Source organism: Buteo buteo, chromosome 7 (genome assembly GCF_964188355.1).
Source record: "Buteo buteo chromosome 7, bButBut1.hap1.1, whole genome shotgun sequence".
Lineage (NCBI taxonomy): Eukaryota > Metazoa > Chordata > Aves > Accipitriformes > Accipitridae > Buteo > Buteo buteo.
Window position 1 is genome coordinate 5,220,420 of NC_134177.1, and position 24,914 is coordinate 5,245,333.

The 24,914-nt window shown below is 38.0% G+C and overlaps 1 protein-coding gene across 1 annotated transcript in view; it reads left to right on the top strand.

Moving 5' to 3' along the window:
• The window catches only part of SERPINI1 (serpin family I member 1), a 51,058-nt gene that overhangs the window by 12,424 nt on the left and 13,720 nt on the right, over positions 1-24,914 (top strand). Inside the window, exons 2-5 of the mRNA XM_075031349.1 lie at positions 14,299-14,566; positions 16,320-16,550; positions 19,214-19,408; positions 20,273-20,477. Of these exons, the coding sequence (XP_074887450.1) occupies positions 14,317-14,566; positions 16,320-16,550; positions 19,214-19,408; positions 20,273-20,477 (881 nt within the window). The 5' untranslated portion in view covers positions 14,299-14,316. The remainder of the gene's footprint in view (positions 1-14,298; positions 14,567-16,319; positions 16,551-19,213; positions 19,409-20,272; positions 20,478-24,914) is intronic.

Here is a 24,914-nt window from a genome sequence, read left to right on the forward strand (position 1 = left end):
CAGTTCATTAGCAGTATCATAAACCAAATACACTGAGACATCCACAGTTTGATCAGGACATTGCAGGGAATAATTTCTAGTATGTGTACCTGGATAAAGTGATCTCAGCAATTGTTCGAGGGAGTGGTGAGTTGCTGATGTCAAATAGCAGGTAAGTATGATTGCAGTTCCCTTCTTGAAACAATTCAGCAAAAAGACAGTGGTGAGACCTATGAAAATCTGAACAACCTGAGGACTTTGAGGTAGTTAGTGCTCTAATTTTGTAATGTCATGGTCTGACTCTTTCTATATAAACAGGTTAAACCAGTAGAACCTTTAAAGCAAGTACAAGGAAATGTTTGTTTAATAAGGCCACAGTAAAGATTTTTTTTTTTTCCTAATGCAAACTCATTGAATGAGAGTGTAAGCAGTGTTTGAGGTTAGGGATCAGCTGTGGCTATTCAGGCTTGTAATTACAGCTGTGATAAGTGTGTTTTCAAGTCTTGCTGTGCTGCAAGTTTTCTTAATCCATTATTTTACTAGGCCTTTCATTGCCCCTCCTAGTACATCGTAAGAATTCCTGAAACCCTGTGAATCATGGGAAAACAACTGTTAGGCTATTAATATTTGGCTATATAGAGACATAAATTTAAGTCTTACCTAGGCAAGTGCGTGGTCATGTCTGACATCATTAATATTGTATTTAGTAGCCACAGTAAGCATGTAAATATTACAACTCTATCCGCAGTGAGGACTGGATAGCTTAAAGTCTAGCTTTTTCATTTAGCATTGGGGAAAAAATGCGTAGTGAACTTTTAGTCCATTATTATTAATATGCTCAGTTATTGTGGACTTTTGGAGCGGGAAAAGACATGTTTAAGGTTTGGTGTTTGCTGCAATTGGCTTCCATATATTTTTATGAAAACAAGCATGAAGCTGATGTCTCAGCTGATTACTCTTTGCTCTTTAAGCCATGCAGAAATCCATGCCATTGTCAAACACGATTGGACACTTGATACAGTTGAGCTACTTTCACCTGTACACAAGCAGTTTACTGCTTGAAACAACAAATCTATGAGGGTTGTTCCTCACTTAAAGAGAGCCTATATATTCTGCCTTAGATGACTTTGAACAAAGAAGAAATAAGCTTAAAAAGAACTTTAGGTGGATAATTTCATACCCTAAGTAATGTTCCCTCTTAAATTCTACCACCATACTTGCTTTTCTTCCTCTAAGAGATGAACTAGCTATAATTCTAAACAGTATCTTATGTATCACAGTGATAAACTTTCTGATTATGAGACAGAGGTGGCTGAGGTATACAATCTAGTTTCCACAAGGTGTGAAGTTGATCTGTGTGCTTCTTCAAGGATTAACAGATTCTTTGTGCAATTACATATGAGCTTTTGCCCATTTACACATTGGGGTGTATTTGGATCCGATAGAATAACTGGTCTGTGGTGAGTAACTAAAAAAATGTGCATGCTTTGGGCAACACTTCTCATACAGCTGCACCAACTCCAGGAGGTCTGCATGAGGCAAGGCATTCTGGTTGACTGTTGGCTAATGAGTTTGCTGCTGAGATACATTGATTGAAAAGTAAAATATATTTTCTGCTGTGGCTGTGTTAATGTAACTGGTTGGCACAAACTGGGTCTAAATTCCTTGCTTTGAGGTACAGCTGTCCGCCTTGCCTGTTTAACAACTGAATTTAGACATAACAATCAGATAACATGTGGAAAGCTTGAAAATTGAGATCTTATAAACAGGCACAAGAATTCAGGTTAGCCTATTTAGTTTTCAAAGCCACGCTAATTAAAAAGATTAACCTAATTTTTAATAAGAATGTGTATGCTACCCACCAATGTAAAATATTAGACACGCATGAATCATAGCTTATAATACAAAAAATGGGAGTAGTATTATAGTCTCTCTATCAAAAGGTAGAATTAATATTAACTTGCCACAGGAAATCGTAGAGGAAACACCTAAGACTTGCTGGAAGACAGGTAGTCTATTTTTGGGAGGGGAGGCAATGAGGTTTCAACCCTCATTTCTCATTCTGGGTGTTGGAAAGGACTTGGTTACTTTCTGTAAGGTATTAGAATTTTTGTATTATAAAAACCCATTTAAAAATCTTAAAAGAAAACAAACCTACGAAAACTCGAACACCAACCAAGCAAAAAAAAACCAAACACCCTCTGTACAACATACCACAAATGTGTTCATATAGCCACAGGGAGGTTGTATAGATGTGAGCCAGTGAACAACAGAAGTGGACTGTTTGTTCAGTGCTTCATGATTGCTCTTGTTATTTGAATTGCTTTAGCATTTAGAATCAGATCTAACATGATACAAACTTTTCTGTGTGGGAGAATAAGGAAGATTAAGACAAATACAGCTCCCTATGTGTGTTGCTTAAATGGCTCATCATCGAGAGGATACTTGGAACAGCATCAGTTCTCATAAACACAAACCAATGAGGCTTAAACAGTGTATCCGCAGAAGTGCACTTCAAGGCCAGATTCCACCTTCCAGGCACAGCTTGAATACTGGACTCTGAACTGAGCTGTTTTGTCCATGGTGTGCCAAGAGGGATGTTTCAACAGCTATAGGTCTCCAAGGCCATGATAAACAAAATGATTAGAACAAAAATGTGAATATTTTCCTCATTCCCCCCCCGCCCTGTAAAATGAGTCTTGTTTTTTGCCTCTAACTGAAGAAGCTATATTTCTTGGTTGTTGTACATCTTCTGTTGTGGATAAGATACTTGCACAGCAGGGATTGGGTTTTTTCTTCCCTGTCTTTCCACTTCCAACTTTCCCATTTATCCCTTGAAACTGCTGCTGTTCCAAATATTCTCTCTCAACAATTTCAGTAACACATGCAGGGCACTGAATTTGCTTCTTGTCTTCATATACTCTGCCAGCTCACCCATTTTGAACAGTATGAGGCTACTACTGTTTCCCTTCTCCCCCCCTTTGCCCCCCTCCTTAACCTGGTAAGTTCATGGATGCTCATGAAGAATTAAGAGGGAGGAAGGACTTGAATGATGATGTGGGGAAAAAAGCGAGGATTTTAGTATCTGTCCACTATGCCATGCTAGCTGGTTTTTCCTTCTGTCCAGATATTATGTGAGTCGATCAGTTGCCTGTATTGGTGTCTGTAACCAGACAGATGCCCTGCTTGCTTGCCTTTTTTTTTTTTTTTAAGATATTTACAGAGCTGCTCTCAAGTGGAAGCAATATAAAATTGGAGTTCTGGAGTTGAAGAAATCATGGAGATAAGAGAGAAAAGTGAAAATATTTGAAAATACATGAAAACTACTAGCAGAGCAGATAGCAATGATGCTGAAGCCTAAGAGGCAAGAACTGGAACTGGCCTTAGGGCAGGAGGAAGGAGAAGTTTAATTTTCTTCTGTACGTGGCCTTTCCATGCTTCTCACTCCTTTGGGAAGATCAGTGATCAGCGTCCTTCACATCAAAAAGAAATTCTTATCACATGCCTTTTTGAGTGTTCTACCATGTGAAGTACAGAGTGAAAAATCCTGTTACTAGCTGAATTTTGCATCCAGATTATTCTGCAATTTTTAGAAAAGAAGTCTTTATTTTGTAACATGTTAGAGAAATATTTGAAGTGGTGAAGCTTACATAGTAGGGCTAAATTTTTATATTGGAGTTACTGATTTTTTGATGAAATGTTCTTGTTCATTGATTCCATTTTGCTGGTTTGGAAGTAAACACCTTCTGAGTGACTCTTCTTTCTCACCCTTTTGTCTCTGGAGTTTTTGTGCACGACCAGCTTTACAGGCTGTTTTCATTTTGCCTTTTGTATCAACTGTGGCTCTGTTGGTCAGGCTCAGCACATTTGCCAAAACAGCTCTTCCAACTGGTTTTAAAAACAGGCTTTCGTAGGTCCTGTCCAGCTTCAGCTGCTGTGCCAGGACAGCTCTATTAGCTGGATGGTAATGGCCTGGCCACCTCTGCCAGCACAGTCCCCTGGCTGGCTCCAGAGCAGCTGCCAGCACGGAAGGTGCCAGGGCTGCTGGGGCGGCTGGGGGAGATTTGCTGGCTGTCAGGACTGTGGCTGTCATGACAGTCTGCCTGATATATGCAGTTGCTTTTAAGAGTAATTGTAGCTGGCTGGAAGCTCACCAGTGGCTGAGGCTGCTGCAGTCTTGCATCTTCTGTATAGAAATGGGCCGAGAAGCGTTAGAGAAGCTGTGCCCATGCATTATAAATAACAATCCTTGTCATTATGAGTTTGTAATTAATCAGGGTATAACCTACTTTTAATGCTAGGGTTAACTGCTATTTTTTTTTTTCCTAAAGAAATCTGTATATCTTGTTACTGTCCTGCAAGAAACTAATTCTGATCTAAGTAGTTTTAACATAAGTGAATGACTCCTCTCCTGGCAATAGTGACATTACCTAAATGTAAATGGAGCCCAATGTTGACTGCAAGTCTGAAGCCTTGTTTTGTAGGAAAGCAAGCTGTTTTCTATGTCACACTTGGCATTCAGTTTATGAAGTGATAGACTCCTCTTCTGAAATCCTGATACATTTTAATTAACTTTATTTATCTTCTTGACATAGTTATACCATAGCCTGATCTTTTTTCTTCTGAAGCCCTTGTGAAGGAAGCTGAACAATGTATTGAAGTATGAACTTCTGCTTTGAACTTTTTAAACAGTGTTTCACAGCTAATATATACCTTGTCTATTTAGTTGTTTTGGGATGATTTCAAGACTATCATTCTTCATAATATTTTGTTGAAGGCATTTAAAAATTTTCCTGAGTTGGTTGGTAGGCTTTTGAAATGCATTCAGCAAGTCTTCTAAGAGACACAATTTTAAGGTACCTTTGATGCAGTATTCCCTATTCCTATGAATCACTGAATAGTGAAGGGTTCCTGTTTTGTTTTTGTTTATCCCTAATTAGTTGTCCTTCAGTCCTCCCACTTTTGAAGGTTTAAAATTGGCTGTGAGAGCTTGTATAATGCCAGGCAAAGTATATAGTCTAATGTAACATATCTGAAGTGACTATGCATAAATACAGAGTTGCAAGAAAAAGTGTATGGCACCGGAAACATTGTATTCCAAACTCGCTTGCTGTAAATGCTTTCAGAATATGTATTATTAATATTTTCTGGTTCTGCTGAAGCTGTAATATCGTAATGCATTACAGCAATGTCTGTGACATAAGTGACAGCTTTCATCACTTATAAAACTACGCTCCAGTACATGCAGTAACATCGCCTTTAGACTTAAACTGCAATGATTGCATCTGGCAGTTGCATATGGTGAAACTTAGCTACTGCCCTTTTAATTAAATTATAGTTGGGAGCTTGCTTCTGGGAGCTTGCTGATCAACTGAATTTCACAGTAAAATAACAGAAATGTGACTTATTGTAAGTAAGGGAATTTGCAGGACATGCAAGAGCAGGCAAGAAGTTGTTCTTGCAGCTAAAATAACTGATGGCAGTGCACCGTCTCTGTTGCTTCTGATAGAAAACGACTACTACGGAATCAGGGCACACCCTTCCTCTCCCTTCCTTTCCCAAACAGCCCTAAGGAGATCTGAGGAAGGAAACATAATGCTACTACTGTCTCATTTGGGGTATCTTCCCTAGATGGCTGCACTGTGAGTGGAGTACTATGCTGGCCTCTTCATTCAAAAGAGAAAAAATTCCAAAAGTGGAACTTGTCAGAATTGGTTCTTGAGAGCCTCTAAGACCCAACTTCACCTCCTGTGTCTAGGCATTGTCCCTCCTTCCATAGTAAAATCATGTCAACATCTTCACCAGAAGACCAACACGCATGAGGGTAACCTCATTCAGAGTGGTGTATAGGACTGACAACCATCACGGAAACATTAATATATTAAAAAAAAAAAAAATCAATTTGTGTCTGGTTAAGCTGCTTCTATGGAACTTGACAGGTAGGCCCCCCCCTTTCAGTCTATTGAAAGTAGATGCTATGTAGTATTTCAGTCTCTAGCCTTGAAGGTCTCCCTAGTCAGGCTTTGTTGACTTTCTCAAAAGGGCCACGTGCAGACTCCCAATTCTGAGCCTTTAGAATCTCCAAATTCTCTAATAGTTCAAATTTTTTCCTTCATATAGCTTGTTTGTTTTATGTTTTCTTATTTATAGCTTTTACTTTTGGGGACATATTGTAGCTGTCACAAATAAAAGCACTATGCCAAACAATTTCTAAATTTTTTTTTTCTTCTAGGCAGAAGAAACACAGAAATTGTATGCGGGTCCTCACAATTGCAGGCCTTATAGTAGCTGTTTTTGAAATAAGACCACCTTTTCTTAATTGTCTAGACATGGATTTAGATGGTTGCTTTAGGCTATTCAAATTTAAGTATTTTGGACATGGCTTCTCAGCATCTCTTTTTATTTTTTAATTGGAGCTGAGGGATTATGCTTGAGGAAGCTCAGTTAAGACAACTTTGGCTTGCATAATTGCCTCAGCAGGTTGGTGACTCAGTGCCAAGCTCTATGAAAGTTTAAAAACATTTGGGATTTAATGGTAGAAATAGTAAATATGGAAGTTTTCAGCGTACCATTTTCCTTTCAGGTTTTCGTGAAGCTTCTGGTGTTATGGGGCCATTTAAAAATAAGGAAATAAAGAATCCTGAGGGGCATGCCTTGCTGTGTGTTGGAGAGCAAGATTTTAGTATGGTCCAAACACTTCTTATAGAATGACTCTTCTTTGTCTTAGTCACTATATACTAGAGGTTTAAATACCCCAGTATTTTATCTGTTGTTATTGTGCTGCGTTCTAATGAAATTAACCTCAAGGTTTCCTGCTTCAGAAGGCAGTGACTCTGTAATTGACAGATGGTGATAAAATCCCATAACTTTATTACCAGTGTTTGCACAGATTGATATATGGATGCTGTTGCACATCTCTGAAACAGATTCAAACAAGCTTAATGAATCTAGATGTGTCTGTAGAGTCCCTGTTTGACAAGGTCATATGTTCACGTAAGCTAAGGATAAACATTTTTTAGGGATAAACATTTTTTGCGACACAGAAGATGTAAGCATGTACCCTAATATGAAGCAGTTGACTTGCTGGCTAAATGTAATGCATGTCATAGCTAGCAGTTATGTGCTTGCCCGGTGTCAAGAGGCATGTATGATTTCATGTTATTGTCACCACTTCCAATAACTAAACTACTTCTGGTAACCGAAGTACTTTGTAGATACCTTCATGTACTGCTTGCACTGTCCACGATGGCTGTAACTTCAAACATTTTATGGACATCTAGTTATTCTCCCATTTGCTTGGGTATATATTCTTCTGGCTATAAGCAATAGTACTTCATGAATTGCCTATCTGTTGCTCTGAGAATTGGTACTTTCATTTACCTCCTATCACCTTCAGGCAGGCTGTCCTGTATCTCAACTCCACGTGTAAGCATGCCCTAGTGGATTGTGTAAGCAGAGCCATATAGCACTTGGTAGGATGTAGATTTCCCATTTAGATGCTTGATTACAGCCGTTAGCCTTTGCACTGCTGTCCCCTGTATACCTGACTGTTTTCACTTGTTATATAAAAGAAATTATTTTTCAGGTTAAGCCAACTCAGGTTATAGCCTTGTTTCACAGTACACTGTCTGTCATTCCCCAGTGCTGGAGGGAAAGAGCAGCTGAATGAATGGGAGCAAAAGGACAATGAACAAAGTAAGCAACTGATGGGAGGAAGTGCCACATTACTTCTGTGGGATTTTCTAGAGGTAAAACCACAACATTCCAGGTGTTAGAATACTTTTACTCCAGTAATGCTAGTTGGATATGCAATTTTTGCCCAATCATTAAATAAATAAAAATCTGAAGGGTTGGATTCCTGGACAAAGCAGAAAGGATGGAAAAAACAATTCTTACATTGTTCTGCGGTACAAACTGATAGAGTGGATTTGTAAGAATCTTGAGATTTGTGGTAGCAGCCGGGTTCTCCTGTTGCTGCAGGGCAGCATGCCCGAGGCAAGCCTAAACAAGTCCAGGAGCTCTTCCTTACCACTGTGTACCTCCTTTGCACATCCTTTGGGGTAGCCATGACAACCACCGCCTGGTCCTGGTGAACAGCTAATGATCTTGCTAACTGCTCAGTGCATCTCTGCTCAGCTGGTGTTCACTGGTTTCTTTTTGGAGGGAGAGTTGTGTTGATTTTCTAAATTGTTATTATTACTTATGCAGTACCTCTGTCTTTGATATTGTATTGTTTTATATGATTGCCAACAAGAAATCATGTAGCGTAAAGGTGCCGCCAGCAATTATTGTGTTTACTAACTGGCAAAGCGGTAACGGCTAAATTTCACTAAACTTGCATCCTTTCGTATTTAATCTGTCACAAACATGATACAGTTTTGGTTGGGTTTGAGGGGAAGGAGGAAGTACCCAGCACATAACGTTGGGGTTTTTTTTCCTCTGGCCAGCAGGGCTTGCTCCCCAAGTAAATTCATCTCTCGCTTTGTAAAATTGTTCTGCCAGGCTTCTGTCTGTTCCTGCAGATGCTCTTCTTTGCAGGAGAGAATGTGATCAGTCTTGTTTCCACACTTGCTTTTCTCCCCAAGCTTTTCTTTTATATACTGATCAGAGGGAATCTGCAGTTTTTCTCATTTGTGCTTCCCACACCTTTGGTGTTTAGCTTGCATGTAGCCAAGAGTAATCTTTAAAGCAACTAATCTTTGTTTAGTCTCTGTGTGCTGAGGAGCTAAGGCAATCTATCACAGCTTTATTTTGTAGGTTTTTAAAGCCATTAATGAGTTTATAAAACCCACAGTCTGTAAAGGTGTAAAAGACAAGGAAATTATAACCTCTTTTTTCAACCTGTCTGGCATGTGCAAGGTACTGGAATTCAACCTTTAACTGAATTTTTGGCACCTTCCTAGACCGAGTCCAATTCTCATCATTTCAAAGTTCACGGTACTTCATCGCTGTGAACTCAGTTTGAGTTTGTTGATATGATATCTCTCAAAATATCTTGGCTTACAGAGGATGCTTGCCCCTTTTGCATTTTTCTGAAAGCATATGTAATGAACTGAATAGTTCAGAGTTTGTGGGTGTGAGGGGGCGATGTTGTTCTACTTCCTCTTAGTCATTCCAGCCTTATGCTTGGGGAAAGGCAAGAACTATAGTTAATCAGTCCTGTATTCTAGCCTATGAATGTTTTTCTTCAAACGTTATTAAAACTGGTGTTCCTTCTGCCCGGGCACAGGAGTACATCTGTGCTGGCCAGAGGGCAAACGAACAGGAATGCTGCCCTTAAAGTGAGCTGGTTGTGACCTGTTGTGGAAATGCAGTAGGTTGAATTTCAGGACTGATGAAATCTCTACAGAAGGTTTCTGAAATTTTGAATTAAAAGTTTCCTGGGAATTGAACTTGTCATGACCTCTCAATGCAAGTATCTACTGAATGACATATATCTCAAGACTCTTTTTTATTAACATGTGAGGGAAGTGACAAAAAATAAGAAAAAATCAGAAGGAGGAGTGCCTTTCATTGAAGTTGTCTCCAAGAAACTCTTAAACCCTGTACAGAACAGTGTCCAAAGGCAAAAGACGCCCCCGGACAAAACAGGTGTGTCTATGTACCCGGAACAGGAATGCCAGAAGAATCACATAGGAATGTGAAACTGAGTGGAGTTGGTGTTAAAATAAAGAAGCGTGTGTATGTTAAGAGAAGCTGATTTACATTGAAGTTGTGGTAAAAGTCACCAAATAACACCTGCACAGGCATAACTGTCCAATAAGGTCTCATGGGGAGGTACAGGTGTTTCTCCGGTTTTTGAAGCAGTACTGCACTGTTTATTGTTCTGTTGCTGCTTTTTTTCCCTGAGAACAGTTGCAAGCAAGAGCTAAGCTAATACTCTGACATACCTCTGTAGCAAGCGATGATTTGTGATGCACAATTGTTTTTCAAGAAGAGGCTATTGCAAGGAGAGTGTTTCTCTATTCGCACTGATTCTTTGATTGCCTGGTGGGAGAGAGTGTTGTTCGTGCATCAATTAAGATAAAATAAAACAAAACCTAGATTCTGTCTGAGACTGGCCCTCAAATGGGGAATTCATGTCTTTGGTCTTACTTTCACTCCTCAATCACATAGATGTTAATTTGAAAAGCTTTTTTTCATTTGTATAGGTAGCCAATAAATGCAGAATGCACAGAGTAACATTTGAAACTGATGGTTCTTGATTTTTAAACATTGTTCAGTGTGGACTTGGACTCCTTTTCAGCTGATACAGTATTATTTAACTAGATTTCATTGATGCAGAACAGCAATGACAGCAATGTACTGCTGATGACTCTTCCTCAGAGTCTAAAAAGACTGACTAAAAAGTTTGATGATGCTCATGGGAATTGTTTAACTTCTTGGACATATGTTACATAATGTTCAGCTTAATTTCCTTCACTTAAGATATGTTTGTGAATAAGGTACAGTCAATTTACAAAATGCTCTCTGTACTGCTGCAGAAACAAAACAGAGTGCCCTCGACTCTTACTGAAGAGAGATGCTGAGAACACGCTGCACCATAATAGGTGCTCAGCTGTTCATTGGATCAAGACCTGCTGCATGAAGAGGCATGAGGAAGCATAAAACCAAAAGTAATATAGCCTAAAGTAAGGCAGAATCAGAGAAGCAGTAACTGGTATGACTAGAATGATAATTAAGAACTGGGTTCCCAGTTGTCAGTAGAACAGTGTATGCTTGTACCAGAAGTGCAAGAAGAATTGAACCAAAGAATTTACCACAGACATCTTGGATTAGATGGATAAGATCAGACCATTTTCATATTGGCTGGCAAGGATTAATCAGATGTGTGTTCTGTTTTACAGCCTTCTCCCTGCTGACCGTTACCTACCATCTGACCATCTTCAGTTTGCTTTAAAACATCTTCCCTTGCATTGTACTCTTATTCATACATTGTGAGAAAGCCGTATTTTCACAAGTATCTTAGGAGAATGCTGCCAGCAAAAGAGCTGGTCACATCCTCTGCCTATACCTGGGTGCTCGTTCCCACCTCCCTGGCTCTCTTCCTTTTCCCTGGATGTGTGTATGGGGAACTTCACTGTGAGCTCTGTTGGAAAACCTCTCAAGACTAAAAGTGATGTGGAAGGGGCAGGAGGCAAATCTAAATTGTTTGGCTTTAATTCATTCTGACTGGGAACTTTAATTCTGCACAGCTTAACCTCTTGCATTGCCATCAATAGGATTTAAGCATGTATTTAAAAACTAAGTTTAAGTTTGGTACTTTCTCTTGTAAGAGCATTTCAGTATAAATTTTATTTGTCCCCATCTATGTACTTACTCTATGTTCTGTCCAACTAAATAATTAAAAACATTTTAACTTTTTTATTTCACATGACGAACTTTTCCAGAGTGGTCAGGAAGAAAGATTACTTTGATTTGTATATAATTGGGGGGGGAGGGGGGGGATTTTAGCATTGTCTGATACCAAATATTTTATTAGCATTCAGTAGTCTAACCTACATGTTAAGCACTTCATTAAGATGTAAAAACTTCCTCCCTCCTTCCCCCCTGCGATTATTTAAGCCTGTCTGGCAATAGCACATATGACAAATATCTGTGATGGAGTGCTGAATAGCTGCCTCTGCAAATAAAAGACTGGGGAAATTCTCTTTTTTAAAATTGAAGATTATCTCACATCCATTGTAACCTTGTCAGGTCTCAAAGTGAGCTTAAACAATTCTTGATACGGAGGGGGAAAGCTTAGCTATCTGTATAATTGCATCCGCGTTGAGCAACACAACTTGTTTGCTTAGATTAGGATGTGAGATTCCCCAAATTTGCAGGCCAGTTTAAAAGCTGTGATGATGCTTTGGGTTCATCCTCAACAAAAGAAAGGTGAGCTTCTGCTTATCTAATTTTTTAAGTACCGTTCTTGACACCGCTATAGACCACCTGCGTGACGTAAGTTTATAAGCCTTTCTTGCCTTTTACAGCTTTTAGGATGAGAGAGTAATACCTGGGCTCAGTCTATCACAGTGATGTGCTGAATGAAGTCTTATGTTATGTAACACTGGGAGAGAGGCATGCTCTGTTTTGGGTTTTTTTTCTAAATAAAGAAATCTAGAATGCCCATGATCCCGAAGAAAACAGAGAAATCCAGTTATTTCCTATAACAGAAACTTTAAGATCCTGAAGTCAATAATTAATAAATGGGCAGGTTAAAAAAAAAATTAACTGCTATTAAGAAAAGCGATTATTGGGGATGTTCAGGGTATGTTGATAATGTTTTGGACAATAAAAAGACTGTCTCAGTGTTTATGAAATAAATAGTGATTGTCATGGCTCAGACTGAAGTGTTCTCCGTTGGGCAGCAGTGAAGTGCTGGATGGTTTTATAAGTGTACTGAAATATGTAGTCATCAAGTAATAAGCACAATATGAAGCTGGTGCTTTAGGCTTATATGACTTATTCTGTGCCATTCTTAAATAGAATAAGAGTCTTCGGTGGAGATTTTGATATCTTGCTAAGAATCAGAGAAAGATTGATCAGGTAGTCCAGAGAGAGGAAGTGATGCCAGCATAGAGGAGGACTTTTTAGAAACTGACAAGAGGGGCATATTTCTTACATATATGGAAGCAATCATCAGAAAGGAGATGTGGGGCAGGGGAGAAACAAGGCTCTAGCTACTGTGTCTCACTAAGAGTCTGTCCTTTTCCCCTAAAGCACGTGTGATTGCTGCACTGGTTCATCTATTTAAATTTCTCAGTGAAAAAAAAACAAAAGGCTGATCTGTGGCTAGGGGACAGGAAGAATCTTAACTAGTGACTGCATTAGTTGCTGCCAACGCACGTATGTGCACCCTGTTGCTTTTTATATTTTCTCAGCTATAAAATGTGAGTAATAATGCTTAAATTATGTATCGTTCAGTGTTGTGCAAGTTAATTAGATAATGCTACATAGTCCTTTGAAGATGAAATGCATAATATAAATGTTGTATAAAGCTTACTAAGGGTCTTTGTGTCAGGTAGGTAGAAACCCATGGTAACTGCAGACACAGGAGAACTGAGAAGCATAAGGCAGAGGCACTTGGGCTGGCTGCATGCAAATTGACTTCAGTCGAGCAACAGAATAGCACATTCACACAAATTTGTCCCATGCTGGCAAGGCCTGCAGACTGGCACAACAACATGTAAACACTTCTGGACTAAAGCTTTTAGTCTTGTACTGTCTAACCTACTGCTTCAGGAATCTTTGCTTTGTTATGTGTTAGAAGTACCATAAGTGGCAAAGAGAAGGAATTGAAATGCAAGCTCTGTTGTCTTGATATTTCTGACTTGAGACATTTGGCAGTAGCAGGTCAGATGCTAAGGTAGCATGAAGTTTAAAGGGAAAAACGGAAGGATGGAGACATATGTACACCGCTTCAGGAGCTGGAATTTTAATACCAATAGTTGTGCGATGAACTAAACTGGGATAGAGTGAGAACTGTTGCTTACTGAAGCGTTTTAGCAAAGCTTAGAGGATGGATTAGTCAAAAGCATTAGTGCTAACCTTTTTTCTGTTTAGTTTACTTTCTTGTTTCCCCTGTTGGATCTTTCTCACTGGTGTGTACAGGAACTTTATCCCCTAAAGATCTCTGAGCAGGTGTTGTCTCTTAGCTAGCATAACTACCCAACTTTTCACCGTTATTTACTAGCAAAAGGGATTTCATCTGGTAACTAAAGCATGACTGACTTTTCTTTCAAAGAATTTTTGGCTGCTTGCCATGTGTTTTGCAACTGAGCAACATCATGGTACGTTTCATTTGTCACTGGTGTCAGCAAGCTCTCTTACAGTGCTTGAAATAGTTTTACCAGTTTGGGGCTTAGAGTGACTTAGATGAGTAAGTTGCATCTTACTGGAAGGTCAAATGAAAGAAATGTGGATTTATAGGTCTCCTTGGTGAAAAAGTACAGAAACACATGCCAATTCCAGATCAGCATTGCTTAACAATGACAACAGCAAAATTAAAAAGTAAAAGTAGGAAGGGTGTTGCTATGTCTTTGAGGTCTTTTTCTGTAGAAGCCATGTTTTGTTAATCTATGGCTGAAAGATTTCAAAAACCTATAATTACATAATGAAGTGGGTTATTTTTTCAAATATAGATCATTACTTCACTTTGAACAGTATATGTATTAGTGTCTCCTCCAAATAACTGAACTGTGCCTTGAACTCTGACTAGTTTTTTTTCCACACAGATTTAAGTCTAAAACATTTACTATTCTTTTTTTTCTCAAGTTGAATCTTTTATTACTTAAACAGGGTTAACTTTTATTTTCTCTAAAACTTATCTTGCAGATCTTAGAATCTCAAGACATGTATTTCCTTGGACTGTTGTCTTTGCTCGTTTTGCAAAGCAAAGCCTTCAAGACAAATTTTCCTGATGAAACCATTGCTGAGCTTTCTGTGAATGTTTATAATCAGCTGCGAGCTGCAAGAGAAGATGAGAATATTCTTTTCTCTCCTCTGAGCATTGCAATAGCCATGGGAATGGTAGAGCTCGGAGCCCACGGAACCACTTTGAAAGAAATTCGACATTCCTTGGGTTTTGACAGCTTAAAAAATGGTAAGGCCTTTTAATCATGTTTTACGATGGGGCTTTTTGTCTTAAAGAAACAGATGGCAATGCCTGAACAACGATGGAAGTGGCTCGGTCGTGTCCATGGGTTATTAATCAGTAGGCTTCTTGGCATCCTGTTTGATGGCCTGAGCATGCTGAAGTGTGCTTTGGAGGATTCTGCATAAGCTGAGAGGTGCTAACATACAACCCTGGCTTGGCCACCTGAATCTTAAGCAATTGCAGTTAACTTGATCTTGCTTTCTGTCTGCAAAATAAGCTTGCCTTTGCCTTTAGAGTTATAAGAAGATTTTTAGGAACGTTCTTTTTAGGGATTATAGTGAAACCTGAAAAGGAAAGCAGTGGTTCCAGCAATATTGCTTATAAGAAAGTAAGAAAATCTTAGTAATTTAACTGGAACTGTCTCTTACTTTGACAGAACTTGTTTGGTTCTTGTAGGTAGAACCTGTAGGTTGTTTACCCTAATTCTATGTTGCTAATGTTCTGTCTGCATTGCATAATGTTGCATACAGATATATAAGCTAATTTAAGAAATATGAAAGTCTTGATTGTTTCAGCACAATATGCCATGTGTTCCCATCAGCCTTTCTGAGAAACAGGATTCACTTATTTAGCAGAGAACAATATTACCACACCGTCCTGTTTGTAGTATGGGATGAGCTAAGTCATGCATCTGGATGTACTGCTGTGCTGTGGAGTGCCAGCACACTCTGTTAGTGCAAGCAACTGCAATATGACTGCAAATGGAGGGGTTGAACAAATGGCAAAAAATGACTTTGAAGAGGCAATTTCTATGAATTTTGATATCAAAGTAATTGGTTTAAAACCTGAATGAGATTTCTCATTCATACAATGTACTGGACTTCTAAGTCTTCAGTGAAAGGATCTTGGGGAGGAATTTCTGAATACAAGTGTTTGAAATGTGTTCAACAGTACCACTGTGCAGACAATGTCTCTCTGTGGAGACCACAGCACATATAAAACATTGGTAAATTATCTCTTAGCTATAATTGAAGAAATTATGCAGTTGATTCGAGCTGGGCCGTTCACTGTTCTTGCATATGAGTGATATTCAGTGAAAGTACTCCAATGATTTCTGCATGGAATATATCATTGCATTCAATTTTGAAGTTTTGGCGTTGATTTTTTTTTTTTTTTTAATTAGGAATTTCGGCTTCAGGTAGATGATACAACAGTACAAGCTTCCTATCTTAAAGCAGACTACTTTAATCCTACTCAGGATTCCTCATTACCCAAGCAAATGATTCTGTCTACCCCATGCAGGATCCTGGGAAATTCTAGACCTGTTTTTTGCAGAGAGAAGTCTGTGGGGAAGTCCTTAGCTTCAAAACTTTAAGTTCATTTTTCCTTAAACAGCTGGGTTTTAGGCTGTAACAAAAATTCTGTTAAGGATTTGTGGTGGCAAGACATACAAGTGTGACTCGTAAGAATGATATTTTAATTACTCTTTTAATGTTAAAAGGATTAACATTGATAGCTTTGTCTGTGATGGGATCCAAGTGTGTCGTTAATTGTGCTAATTATAGGTAGTAGAAAAAATAAGCTCTAAATAATATGTTCTGCCTTGTAGATTGTTCTTTCAGCTCTGAAGGTATGTGTAGGTTTAGAAACAAGTTTATTAAAAAAAACCCACAGCTTCTTTTTTTTTCCCCATAAAATGTCTTTGTGAATTTCCAGCAGAAAAAACATGGAAACACTGAAGCTGTTTTTCTTTCCTCAGGTGAGGAGTTTACCTTCCTGAAGGACCTTTCTGATATGGCAACTACTGAAGAAAGTCATTATGTTCTCAATATTGCTAACTCTCTCTATGTGCAGAATGGATTTCATATCAGTGACAAATTTCTACAGTTGGTGAAAAAATACTTTAAAGCTGAAGTAGAGAATATAGATTTCAGCCAAAGTGCAGCTGTAGCTACCCACATCAATAAGTGGGTGGAGAATCATACAAATAGTAAGTCCACGTCATTCTTCTATATACTTTCTGCAGTAAGTGTTTGTGTTTCCAAAGTTATACAGTGTTGTTGAATTGTTGCCTTGGCTTTTATCTGTTCTGTTTGAGACTAAAGTATCTCCTCCCATAAAAAGAACTCTAGCATCAGCTCTTTGTGAAGGTTTTTTTTTTTTTCCTGTGAAGGAATGATCTGTCTTAAGTAATATTAGCTATTGCTAATCATATAGTAGTATCTGTCTGAATATTTTTCCCCATCTTACTATGTTGAAGTACCTGTAACATTTATTGAAGGAGAATGTTTTAATAGTAGGCTTTTTAATAGTATTTTAATATTGATTTTGGTATTAAATTACAAAAAAAGAAAAAGTAGTACTATTGCTAATTGCAGTAAAGTTGTCTACAAAGGGGTTATTAGCCTAGGCTTTGGATGTATGGAGTATTGCTAGTTCCCTGAGGAACTCAAAGTTACAAGGTACTTAGAAATTAGAATACAAAGAAATAAAAAAGATAATTTTGAACCACAAAATCAGACCCTGTAATGTGATCTTTCCAATGTGAGGAAACTAGATAGCATGTTGAGAGAGTAGTTGATTTCAGGAAGACTGTCAACAGAGTTTCACAACAAAAATTTGCAGCAGGGGAGTAAGCACAAAAATCACAGTTGTAAATAAGCATATTCAGATCTGTATGTTATAGTGCTTGCTTTGCTTGTGGAATCCCAAAGATGTGACATTTTCTGAATACATGCAGAGTCTCAAGGTATGGGAGCAAAGTTAGTCCCCTGTTGTATGGATCAAAGCATAATCTTATTCTAGTTCATCTGACACTCTGGAAGTTGGTATTTTAAGAGTAATTCAACTGGGGCCTGACTCTAACATCAGTTGTACCATTGTAGGTTTGAAGGTACCAGAATCCTCTGTAAGGAATTAACATGTCCCCATGTAGTCTGAGCATTTAAGAATCCATAATGCTTTATGGAAATGTATGGCACCAAAGTGGAAAAACACCTCATATAATGCTTTTATTCCATTTTGGAAATGATCTGTTTTTTCTAAGGGAAAATTGCAGCTATTATATTCATAGTAAATTCTGCCCTTTATCTCAAGCTACAGAAATAGAGGCAACGTAAGTGATGCAGCAGATTGCAGTGTTTTCAGAGAAATGTGGTGTCTGTCTGAAGGAAAAGTAAAATTCTTTCTTGTAGAAAGAACAGCAAGTTCTCCCGCTTAACACTTGCCACATGTGCTGACCGAGCTCATAACCATTGCCCTGGAAGGAGCTGTGCAGAACTAACAAAGGTGGCTGTGGGTCTCAGTGTTAGGTTGCAATAGTAATGGTCCCTCAGCCTAGTCTCTGACCACTAGATCTCATTCTCTCCTGCCTGCCAGCTCTGACAGAGGAGGCTCACTTTCTCATTAGGAAAGGGGTACAAGACAGGCAGGTTTCCAATTCCAGCATGTTAAGCATGATGGGAGGCTTGGAGCAGAAAACATAACTGTGAAAGTTTCTCTGGCCAGAAAAATTCTTAACATTACATTAGTGTATTAACAAGATGTGGCTGAAAAATATAAGGGAATATGATGTACCAAATAGGAACAGAAAAACTTTTTAATTTTTCCTTTTTTTTTCCAACCACGGAGAGTGAGTATGGCAGTATTGGTCACATCTCATTTCTAAGAACGTTCTAGATAAAGTGAATTACAAACAGCAACCCAGAAGAAATACCGCCTATGGTACACAAATTTCACACCAGTTTGTTAGTCAGTGTCATATGCTCCAGAAAGCAGAATTAATTTGTGTGTTAAACCATGGATTAAGAAGTAATAATCAGACTGAGGAGTGTGTTTATTTTAACACCTTGCATTGCAGTATCAGTTAAAAATAGAAGTGAGCAAGGAAGCTGTCTGCAGTAGGCTGTAATTCTTCAAGAATAGTGACAAATCTGGTCAGTGCACCAAATTTAACAAACTCAAAATTATTTTGCTGAAAAGCAAGCCATTTAAGATGAGCTAAAGCAGGTAATGTACTGTATTCTGATATAAATGACTTATTTAGGAGTAGGAGCAAAGCAGCTGCCATGCTCAGCTGACATACCTCCCATGAATAGAGCAGATGCTAGATGTTTTTCTCTTTTGCTTTTCAAGAGCTAATGTCAGTGGAACAAATGCTGTGAATTTATGTGGGTTTTTTATGATTACTCCTTACTTTGAAGTCAGTAGGACATTACTGAAACTGAATGCTTCCTTCAAAATTGGCCCAGGTGAGGTTCCAATGAGTATTCTTATACACTTCAAATTAAGCACCCATTTAAGTGCTTCTTTGGATTGGAGCCAAAGTTTGTAGAAGTTCTGACCTTAAGACAATTGTGCTGAACTGTATTATAGCACCAGTGTAAACATTCCTTATGTGACCCCTTTTTCACTTGGTTTCATTGTGGGATATATTTAAGTAGTGATCAAGAAACAGTTGACTAACATGTGCTTGATGGAAGGGTTTATGCACCTACACTGTGATTTTAGGTTTACAAAACACTGGTAGTTTAATTTGAGATTTAATGAAACATCTGAATTGGAAATTACATGTTAGCACAGCTTTTTATTTTCTTGCATTTTTCAAGCTAAGACAGCTTTGACATGCAGACTGACAGTTGGTTTTCTTCTTAGATATGATCAAAGATTTTGTGTCTTCAAGAGATTTTGGTGCTCTAACTCATTTGGCTCTCATCAACGCAATCTACTTTAAAGGCAATTGGAAATCACAGTTCAGACCTGAAAATACAAGAACTTTTTCTTTTACTAAAGATGATGAAAGTGAAGTGCAGATTCCAATGATGTACCAGCAGGGAGAGTTTTACTATGGTGAGTTGGACCTTTAGCAATTTAAAGCTAATAAGTCTTCCCTTAATAGGTTTGTTGCAGTAACGCTCATTTGTACTGTTGTCAGTTCTTTCACCTAGAATTTTAAATGTGGTGTTTGTCCAGTGAAGGGATTCTGATTTTGATGTCTTTTCATAATGTGCATGCTTGTGTATTATAACTAGATAGCAACATTTATAATGACCTCTTTCCTGAATACTTCTTTAGATATGTGTTTGGTGCCACATGGTGGATTTCAGAATGTTTATCTATTATATCTAACCTTTTTACATTTCTTGTGAGCTAGTCCTGCTTCTCACTAAAATATTTTTCTTGTGCTGTGCTAACTATGAAAATGAATAATGTTTGCTCATTACTGTTGTAATATCCTTAGAAAGGTAAAATAGGGGTTCTTTGAACAGTAGAACTAATGATTGTTTTTATCCTGAGCTTGAACTCCAAGTCGGTTCTACAGTGTCTAACGTTGGCAGTATTTCACTCAGTCTCATCATTGAAAAATTGTCTCTGCTGAATAAAAAAACCTCTGCCCATTTCCATGAAACTCTTGGCAGCCTTAACAACTTTTAGACTTCTCTGTCTAACCAGTGGAAGTTAGGTAATAGGTTTAGTAGTGTGATTATCTACAAACTGTGATTGCATAAGCTTGTTTTCTTCAAGAAAGCAGATGTAAGCCTCAAATCTTGTGATGAAGAAACCAATATAAGTTTTATACAGAATAAAGATGGTCATTTCTAGTTCCAGGATCTAGTAAATACTGCCTAATGTTAGCCTTTTATTTTTCCCCTATCTCCAGTGAAGACAAGAAAATACTACTGATAGCTTTTTATTGTTGTTTTTCTCTTTTAGGAGAGTTCAGTGATGGCTCCAATGAAGCAGGTGGTATCTATCAAGTCCTGGAAATACCATATGAGGGAGATGAGATTAGTATGATGATCGTTCTTTCCAGACAGGAAGTTCCACTGGTCACATTGGAACCCCTGGTCAAAGCCTCATTGATTAATGAATGGGCTAATTCTGTAAAGAAGCAAAAAGTGGAAGTGTATTTACCAAGGTGAGAATATGCTCCCATGTCAATAGAAGGGGAAAGACTGCATTCAAATTGATTGGAGTAGCAGAGTAGGTAAAACTTGAACATCTTGATCAAGTCTGCAGTTATGTAGCACCCATGCAAAGGTTGCTTTGACAAGAAAGCCTAGGGGGCATGCAGTACAGGATGATGGTTGTTTGAGCAACAGATGAGCACTGCATTTGCATCCCTTTCATATGTAAGCTCCAGAAAGGAGAATTTCATCATCAGGAATATATCTACCTTGAGTGATGTTCAGAGTATTGCAGGACTCATTACTGCTAAGTTCCGTTTACACAGGAGCCATAGAAATATTGCAAGTCAGAATTAACAAAAGCTAAAATGTATCATTTAGGTCCTAATTAGATTTCTATGTGCTGCTAATTTAAAAAGTTCTAATGGTGTGTGTCTGTGTATATACAAATGGTTGAGTGTTGAGAGGTAATTCCAGTCAATTTGTGTCTTTTGTCTTTTTTCTTAGTTGTAATAAGTGCTGGTTTCTTTTTCCTTAGAGGAGCAATAGAGTAACAAGACATTACTACCAGAAGGGATGAAACTTCTGTCAGTTCATTTATAGATATAACTTGTGTGTGCTCAGTGACATATTTGCTGACATATACCACTTAGTAATCTTTCCTAGAATTCTGTTTCATCTACCTTTGAATATTTTTCATGCTTGCCCTACACTTGACTTAGTAACAGAGTTGTTTACTACTAAATGTCACTAATAATGTATAGTTGGATCATGCTGTCCTTCAAGTGATTCATAACAATTTCACTGAAGTGTTTATATAACAATATGGCACAAGTTTGATGTGGATCACTTCTACTTATTCTACTTTTGTGGCACTGTGCAGCGGGTACATGGCAGCCAAAAAAATAAACTATAGTGAATCCTTTTAATCATTAAAGTAGTTCTTTGTTTTCAGGTGACTTGGAGATTTGAGTTTGTTATATTTCACATGTAAAGAGATGGGCAAGAATCCCTGCAGTTAATCAGCTTCCTTTCCAAAGCAAAGACCACTTTCAAGAAGCTAACTGCAGCTAAGCACAATAAAACAAGGCTAGCCAGGATAAATTAGGTTGAGATGGAGTGGTGCTGTCAGCATGTCCTGATTCCAGCTCGAGATAGAATTCCATTTCTCTTTAAAGCTGTTACACTTGCAGCCAGAGTGGCAAGGCAACGGCAGCATTTTGGGGCTATTTTTCTTTGCCCCACAGTAAGAGTTCCATTTTTTTCTAAGAAGCATTTCCTTTGAAGAAGCATGGAGAGCAGCAAAGAGCTGTGTTGCAGATTTTATACAAACTGAACATACTGAACACTATTCCTGTGGGTTTTGTTTGTTTTTCTCTTGGAGTTTTAGATCCCAGGAGCTTTAGTATTAACAGCCCCTCAGAAATGAGGGGAGGGCTGTTTCTCCTAGGCTATTTCTCCTGCAGGCTTGGGCAAACATTACCTAGATGTTAATGAAAAGTAAAATATGAGGATTTTTCCATCCCTTAAGCTTTCCTTTTATAACTGGAGCATTTCACAGCCTGTGCGTCAGGTGCTAAAGTTGGACATCTTGTCTCAAAGAATTTCTAGAGTGCGAGATCCACAATAGAAGTCTTTCCCCATTGATTGTATAGGGAATCTGTGAAAATTAGCTTCCAAATTTAAGAAGCTTAGGTATCTAAAGTTAAATGCATGAGTGTCATTGAAAACATATTAATTATGTTTATGACTTGACTTAAGTTTATAGGTAGTTTTGGGGTTTAGATTACTTTTAACCAAAAGCAGAGACTCTAGGATTCTCTGTAGCCATGTTCTCAGAAGTGAGTTTGAGGCCTAGGTTTTCTGTGGTCATAATGTCCTTATTTATTCCATACTCAGGCTAGTTGTTATGCCTGTCTCTCATATCCAAGAACCTCAAAGAACTTGGTAAACACTGGTGAGTTAAGGCTGTACAAAGGCAGAACAGTACAATGAGGTGCTATTACCTTCACTATTTTCAGATTATAAAAGATAACTATCATGAGCTTGAAATTCCATGTAGTAATACTGCAGTTTCCTTACAAAAATTCCAAAGATTAATTGCATGTTCCCAAGGTGTTGGATTTCCATTAGGGATTCAGAGGTGATCTACAGGATTTTATCAATGCTCTAAATAAACACTTCATAAATATTTTATGCTCTGACTCAGAAAGGCATGTTATGAAATGTGGCCTGCGGGCTCTGTCCTCTGAGAAATTGAAAGCAGCAGTGGAATAAAATTAAATTTTTATATCCTGAAAGATGCTATCCAATTATAAAGTGAACATTTTTTAAACTTATACATTTGTAATAAGACCTGAATGACTAGCCAAAGCAGAGTTAATCACAGCTTTCCAATTTCTGCCTACATTATCTGTGTGCAAATGAAATTGTGTATTATTCCTCTTAATAGCAAAGGAGAGATTTGTACAGAATTGTTAAATTATACTTTCTCATTTTCATTTTCAAATCATTGTTTCCAGCTTAACCCAGACTAAAGTGATCAACATTTTAATCCACTTTTTGCATAGGAGTGAAACAGACCATGAATCTAATTTACAAAGGTGTCTCTCTAACGTAAATTATTTGAAGAGCATAGGAGGAACTAGTACCTAATAACACTGCTACAGTCTGCAGATCTCCTCTTACGGATTGTTCCAGTATGCCCAGCTCTTTATAAAGACTTTCTTGCTTTTTTGTACTTTTAAAATACCTTAAAAATGCCTTAGATGGCATTGAAATTGTAAGTTGTTTTAGCTGAAGGGGTTTTTTTCTCTGAAAAAAAAAAAAAAGAAAAACCAAAAAAACAAGCCCCCAAACTCCACAAAAACTAAAACAGCAGCAGCAACAAAAACCCCAAACCAAAAAAACCCAGACATTCCCCCTTTTTTTTTTTTTTTTTAACATGCTCTCTTGAGTCCCCTTTTCATGAGGAATAGGCCAGTGCTGATTGTTCTTGAGATAGTCCCGGAAGAGGCATAAAACTGTCCCACTGAAATACTTACTTAGCCAACTTCTGCAGCCCATATTTAGCCCTGGATAGAAGGACCTTGCCAGAAAAAGAACCATAATCTGCCTTGCATCACCTGGTCAGAGCAGTTGTATGGAGTTTTTGATTTGTTTTTGCTGTTGGGGGCAGGGGGCTTTGCTTGCATTGTTTCTTTTCAGGCTATTAAATCATGCAGGCTAGTTCTAGCACCTCAGGACAACCTAGCTGAAATTCCAGCCAAAATGTTGGAATTTTTATCAGTTGGCAGCTTCGTATTGTAGACTGCTTGCTGTGTTAAAATAGTGATTCAGATCCTGAAGGCCTGTTCTCCAAGAAAGAATATTGTTGATTTCAAGCAATGGAGCCATTCCTTTGTTTGCTTTTTTTCTGCAGAATTTAATGTATTAGAGCCAATCTGAAAACTTGGAATTTCTTGCTTTTGCTTATTCAGAACTCTTAGTAATTTTTGAGATTATAGCCTTTGGGATGAATCACACTAGGCTCTAGTTCACTTCTGTTGTATAACTAGGTGTACCCTAATCCTTCTTGATTCTGTGGATCCTGACTGTCTAAGGACTTAATGAAAAATTCAGCATTTCAGAAGGGTTGCACAGCATCACAAAAGATGAAGCCATCTTTTTTTTTTCTGTCTTGAAAGTCTCTAAAATAGAAGATGGCCTGATACGGTATGTTAAAGTTAATGCTCTATACAAAACCTAAAGGTTCAGATATATAACCAAGGAGACTGTCAGTGACATAAATGCATCCTTTTAATCTAATTCTTGTGTAAGTTTTCAATTTCATGAAAGTATCATCATTCTCTGCTAAACTCTCCAGAGAACTGTTTGTTAGTTTCTCAATCTAATTCTACTTCCTAAGCATCTCACTCTGTCCTTCATTTCATGTAGGAGAGATCCAAAGATGGTGGAAGTCAAGAGAATTATTTTTGTTCAGCTATTTGGCCTGCATTTTATGTGTAGGAAGTAGAGAGACTTTACAAGTGAACATTGTAAAAATAAATATAGAGCTAACTCACAGCTTCACTTCTCCTTGACTGTGGCCAACAGCTGATAGGCAGAGTCAGTATCCCTTATTAATATCTTTCTGCTCAGTGCTATCTAAGGTGGTCTGTAGAAGGATATATCCATGAACGTGTGTGTTGGTGAACCTTCTAGAACTGTTTAAATACAGAAGCTCTTCTCTTTACTCAACAGACCAGTTTTTGTGTTCTTGTCCTATGGTGAAAATACCTCATCTTTTCTTCAGTGTCTGTTTCTCAGACTTTCCTTTGTGGTTTTTTAATGCTCCCAGCTGAATTATTCCATGACTTCTGATACTGAAGTATTGAAATTGATTTTTCATAGTATTTTTAGCACCAGAAACACCTAAAAGATTGTGGTAAAAAATATGACCATCTGTT